We start from the raw sequence: 5979 nt of genomic DNA, 5'->3' as shown, positions 1-5979 counted from the left end.
TTCTCAGCTGTTTATTCTAATGTCAGGACAGATAGACTCCAACTTGAATATTTTAAATGAGATAAATTGTTCATCTTCAGAATTTATGTAAATGGAGACCATTTGCTATAAGGTACACAAAATATGGGATGCCTGGGTGGCTCAGCGGTTGAGCATCTGCCTTTGGCCCGGGGCATGGTCCTGGAGTCCCGGGATCGAGTTCCACATCGGGCTTCCTGCATGGAGCCTGCTTCTCCCTCTGCCTCTCTCTCTGTGTCTTTCATGAATAAATAAAGTCTTTAAAAAAAAAAAAGGTACACAAAATATGTATAAACGTGATTTTTCTTTGTCCTTGCAAACAGATTCTTGAGTCTATATCCAGGAGGTAGTTGTGATGGTGCCACCGATTGCCACCTGTATGACTTTGAATAGGTTCTTTAATTTCTCAGAGCTTCTCTTTTTTTGTGTTTGAAATTGGGGGTAATATTAACTTTGTCTCAATTTTGGAAATGCCTAGCTCTGTGCCTGACATGTTCTAAATTACTGCTGAATATTCCTTAAACAAACATGATATATTTGGTTAGAAATATAAGGCTTAATAACAGTTTGTGCCCTTAGAGTGTATTGGTGGGTGTAAAGGAACAAATAGTGGCAAATGCGTTGTGAGACATAAGGCCAAAGTGCTGAAGCATCAGCGGATGGCATCTAACGTCATGGAAGGCTGACCTCCTGTGCTGAGGCTGGCAGATGAAGGCATCCACAGGCAAAGGAGAACAAAGTATCCTGGCAGAAACAAGAGATCATACCTTCTATGCTTGACATACTCTTCATTTGACTTTATTTCCCCTTTTTAGTGTTTTCTCCTGTGTAAACTACTCATCCTTAAATAATAGTAGCTATATAAATCAGTATTCACTGTCCATGGATCAATACCAAATTTAGCACCTTTCTATTAGTTGAGACTATATGCTACACAAATTTCAGTTTCACCTAAAGAAGAGGAAAAATGAAATTAATAGACTATTAGGAAAAGAATACGTGATAATGAATAGCCACACTAGTGAAATGAGCAAGACTTTTATGTGAAACCCCTGAGTTTGAATCCTGGTCCTGCTGCTTTGCAGCTGTATGACCTGGATAAGTTACAACTTCCTTTTTTTTTTTTTAATTTATTTATGATAGTCACAGAGAGAGAGAGAGGCAGAGACACAGGCAGAGGGAAAAGCAGGCTCCATGCACCGGGAGCCCGACGTGGGATTCAATCCTGGATCCCCAGGATCGCGCCCTGGACCAAAGGCAGGCGCCAAACCGCTGCGCCACCCAGGGATCCCAAGTTACAACTTCTTTTAAACTTGCTTTTCTCATCTGCAAAATGCCAATAGTAATAGTTACACAGACACTGAGGATTTGAAAAAATTCAGTAAGGTTCCTGACTAATGATGTGTGCCCAGTAAAGGATAACTTACTACAAATGGTTTCCCTGTAAAAGCCCTGGGGCAATAATGAAAGAAAGCTGATTATAATTAACCCATTACTTGCTAATCAAACTTTGCTTGAAGGCTTGAAAAAGTTTACGCTGGATTTTTGTATTTTACTTACAGTTCGAATAAGGGAAAAAATAAAAAGGCCCACATTATATATATATAATATATATAATTATTATATATTATATATATATAATTTATACATGTATATCCAGATAGGTTCAGAGTGATGAACACCGTTTTGCCCCTGCTTGCAAGTATAGGAAAAGCAGGGATAACTGGATGGCATGTTGGTAGAACCAAACACAAGAATGGTACACGTTGAAGGTTTTATATATGGGCTGGGTTTATTTGCTCCAGGCTGCTTTTACTAAATTAAATTTTAAAAACCTTCCATCTGCTGGGGTGCGTACCAAAAGGAAGCTCCCGCTTTCTTGGGAAAAAGTGGAGACTGGTGATCACTCGTCAGCGCTGTTAAGCTATCAAAGGACCGTTCAGGATCCACCTAGTCTTTATGTGTAAAAAGAATAGAAGAACACCGGTGCACCCATCATTCGGTTTAAAAAGCAAGGTTCAATCTCTCCACTAACCAACATGACGGTTTTTCAAAGGGAGGGACAACGATTTGCCGCTTGGCGGCCGGCCGGGCTCTCCGGAGGGCCCCGCCAGGGAATGAATCAGCTCCCCGGGGCCGCCCAGGCAACCCCAGAACTAGCGCCGCACTCGGGAGGACCCCAGGCGGAGGTCGGCTCACGTGACAAGGGCGCGCCGCACCCCCCGGGGCGTGGGGGTCACGTGGGCGCAAGGCCCCGCCCCGTCACCCAGGCCGCGGCGTGGAGGGGCGGGCGTCTGCCCCGGAAGTGGCTGTCTCCAGCTGACAGCTGCTCGTAAGGTGGCGGCGGCGGGCCCGGAGCAAGATGGCGCTGCGGCCGGGAGCCGGGGCTGGCGGCGGCGCGGCCGCGGGAGCCGGCGCGGGGGCCGCCGGGGGAGGCAGGTGGGTGTGAAGAGCCGAGCCGGACTCCGGGGCCGGCCCCGCCGGGGCGAGGGCTGCTTGGCGGTTATGGCGGTTTTCGCCCGCTTCGACCCCTTTTCCTGTGACACTGGGTTACGGGAGGAGGGGGTCCTCCGGGGCACCTAGGCCGGGCGGGTCGGGGGGAGCCCGGCGCCTGACTCCCGCCTCCCAGGCTCCGCGGCGTCGGTGCCGGGGCCGAGCAGCGAGCGAGAGCGTCCCAGTGCGGGGAGGAGAGGAGGAGCAGGAGCAGGAGCAGGAGCAGGAGCAGGAGCAGGAGCAGGAGGTGAGGGTCCGCTCGGTTGGGCTGGCGCCCGGCCGGGGCCGGGAGGGCACAGGAACCCCGACGCCTCGCTTCCAGCCCTGGCTGGCCCGCAGCGACCAGACTTCCCTCTCGCGGGGCGCTCCGGGCTCGACCAGGGAGAGCGAACTGAGGAGCGGTCCCCGACGCGCGCGCGTCTGTGTGTCTGTCTGTGTACTGTTTGTCTTCCCCCGTTTAGAATGCCCTGTCCTTTTTATCACCTTAGCGACACGGGAGAAACAGCAGGAAAAAGCTGAAGACCTTCGAATTAGTAAAGAGCCCTTGTAGACGTGACTCGTAAGACTCGTCTCCTTATTAAAATCGAATCACTATTAAACAGCAGTTACGCAGTTAGCAGAACAAAGCTTTCCAGACTTTGGCTTGGTCCTGAAACAAACCTGCCCTCTCCTCCGTCAAATAGGAATTGCCTCTGGTTCTCCTATCCAGAGTGATGAATAAAGGAGAAGAACGTTTGCAACTTGACAACTTCATCATTTAAGGAAATCTTTTATTCCGGGAAGTTTCCACCCCACTTCTATGATGACCTAGTCGGAGTTGGTTTTGTTAGGCAACCCCATAGGGCATACACAGTTGAAGATAAAATTAGCTTTTTATCTTCATCCTAAATTATTTTTGGAAAGCAAAATGTTAGTGTTTCGATAAGCAGTGTTTTTTTTTGTTTGTTTGTTTTTTAATTTTGGAGTCACGAACACTAAAGTGTAAAGTCTTTAAAGTTATCACCCCCTGCAGATGCTTATGTATATGCTGGGGGAAAAAGGACAGTGGCTGTTGTACAGCTCCACTTTCCATTTCCTCTACACATCTTTCACTTTACATGTAAAACTGTTTTTTTTTTTTTCTTATATTGTTTCTTGATTCTTACATTGTTATTTGACATAAGTCAGTTTTTGGCTGCAGAAGACAAATATGTAATGATTTATTTTCTATATGTGATGCCAGTTTTTCAAATGGCTTGAGTGGCATTGATTTGATCAATCATGGCACTAAGTTCTGAGAAAATACAAACTTAAAAGAATCTGGTATTTTAGGCCTACAGAGTAAGTCGTGTTTGTCAGTAATGTTCCCTCAAAACCTTGGTCGTCTTTTGGTGGTTTGGCTTCTGTTTTTTGTGCGTGCTTGAGGACCTCAGGTGCAAAAAGTTGAGTGGATCATACCTCTTAGTTTGTAGTATTTTAATGTCACTAGTCCATGAACACTCATTTTTTTAAAGATTTTATTTATTCATTCATTCATTCATTCATTAGAGACAGAAAGAGAGAGGCGGAGACGCAGGAAGAGGGAGAAGCAGGCTCCATGCAGGGAGCCTGATGTGGGACTCAATCCCGGGACTCCAGGGTCACGCCCTGGGCCAAGGGCAGGCGCTAAACCACTGAGCCACTCAGGGATCCCCCATGAACGCTCGTTTTAAAAAATCAGTATGGCTTGAAATTATAATGGAAGTTAGAATGATTGATTTTAAAGTTTCTTTCATGTGTAAAAGTTGGTTGGAGGGTAGCCTGGGTGGCTCGGCGGTTTAGTGCCGCCTTCGGCCCACGGCATGATCCTGGAGACCTGGGACCCAGTCCCAGGTCGGGCTCCCTGCATGGAGCCTGCTTCTCCCTCTGCCTGTGTCTCTGCCTCTCTTTCTCTCTCTTTCTCATGAATAAATAAATAAAATCTTAAAAAAAAAAAAAAGTTGGAGTAACATTGCATTCTAAAACTATAGAGGATATGGGACGCCTGGGTGGGTCAGCGGTTGAGTGTCTGCCTTCAGCTCAAGGCCTGGTCCCAGGATCCGGGATCGAGTCCCACATCGGGCTCCCTGTGAGGCACCTGCTTCTCCCTCTGTCGATGTCTCTGCCTCTCTTTCTCTGTGTCTCTCATGAATAAATAAATAAAAATCTTTTTTAAAGAAATAAAACTGTAGAGGATATATGGGAGAGAAAAGTGGTTAAAATGATCCTTACCTTGCAAAATATATGGTAAATATTACACTTATTGGAAACTTTCTGAGGCTGAAAGAATATTCTGATTTTTAGAGAGCAGTGGTGAAGGCTGAGGTTTTTGTGTAAGGAAGTTAACATTATGATAGCCTAAATATATTTTAAGGGAAAAGCAAAAGAGCCAGCCAACCTTTCTCAGCTTTTAATAGAGAAAATCCAGGAACTTTAAGGTACCATATTTCTTAGATTCTTGTTTCTGTTCTAAGAGACTAAACAAAAAGCAATGGCATTTTCCAACCTCATTAATATTAGCCTACTTTTGACTAATATCCTGGTTGAGCCACTTTAGAATAAATGCTAGAGTTATATAAAGGACAAAATTTACCCAAGAGATGAGAAGTATAATTTTTTTTTTTTTTTTAATTTTAAAGACAAGTACGGCAGAGAGAAAAGCTGAAAGATCTTGATTAGTCTGTATCCTTCTGGGATATTAGCATTTGTGAGCTTGTGTTTTTCCTGCTCTTTTATAAGCTCTTTAAGGGCTTCCTCATCTTTTCATCTTCCACTGCTTCTAGCACATTGTAACATAAAAAATACTCTGTAGGGACGCTTGGGTGGCTCAGCGGTTTGGCACCTGTTCAGCCGAGGTCCTGGAGACTCGGGATCGAGTCCCGCGTCGGGCTCCCTGCGTGGAGCCTGCTTCTTCCTCTGCCTGTGTCTCTGACTCTCTCTGTGTCTCTCATTAATAAATAAATAAATACAATCTTTTAAAAAAAGAAAATATTCTGTAGATATTTGCGGATTCAGGCTACATTGAGGCAAAGGAGGTGTTTCAGCTGGGCGTCATTTGGAGGAAGAGGAAGGGGGTCAAGGGCTTATCATAAGAAATTTGAAGGCCTACTGAACACTAAGGGAACAGCAAGTAGGCTGGATGGATTGTGGCACTAAGGGGGAGATGAGTTTTGTGAGATAAAGCTGAAAAAAATTGTGCTAAAACTAGAGGGGGCCTGGGATATAAACTAAAGGAAATTCATTACAGAGTAGCCTTATCAATGGTCCTTGAGGAAGATGCCCCTCACCTGTGTTCTGTGAGCTGTACTAAAGTCCTAGAGTTTGGAGGCAGAGAGATGCTTTAAGACGTTTTGTTAGAGTCCATGCTTGAGAACAGATGGTTAGTAGCAAAGATAACCAAAAGGGAAGGATGAATGGGATAGGCCTGTGACAAGTAGACCTTACAGTTCTGCTTTCACGCTTGGGTATTGG

At 45.4% G+C, this 5979-nt stretch overlaps 1 protein-coding gene across 10 annotated transcripts in view; it reads left to right on the top strand.

Moving 5' to 3' along the window:
- The first annotated feature begins 2315 nt into the window (after positions 1 to 2315).
- SYNRG (synergin gamma) overlaps positions 2316 to 5979 on the top strand; it is an 84771-nt gene continuing 81107 nt past the window's right edge. For 4 of the 10 annotated variants that reach the window (XM_049114204.1, XM_035720587.2, XM_035720586.2 and 1 more), the window contains exon 1: positions 2317 to 2457. In XM_049114204.1, coding sequence (XP_048970161.1) covers positions 2381 to 2457 — 77 coding nt within the window. In that variant the 5' untranslated portion in view covers positions 2317 to 2380. Of the gene's footprint in view, positions 2458 to 5979 lie in introns of all 10 variants that reach the window. The other 6 variants (XM_049114201.1, XM_035720588.2, XM_035720584.2 and 3 more) reach the window with 3 other exon arrangements.

Source organism: Canis lupus, chromosome 9, assembly GCF_003254725.2.
Source record: "Canis lupus dingo isolate Sandy chromosome 9, ASM325472v2, whole genome shotgun sequence".
NCBI lineage: Eukaryota > Metazoa > Chordata > Mammalia > Carnivora > Canidae > Canis > Canis lupus.
The sequence above is the reverse complement of the archived record's forward strand: the minus strand, read 5'-3'. Positions and strand labels throughout refer to the sequence as shown.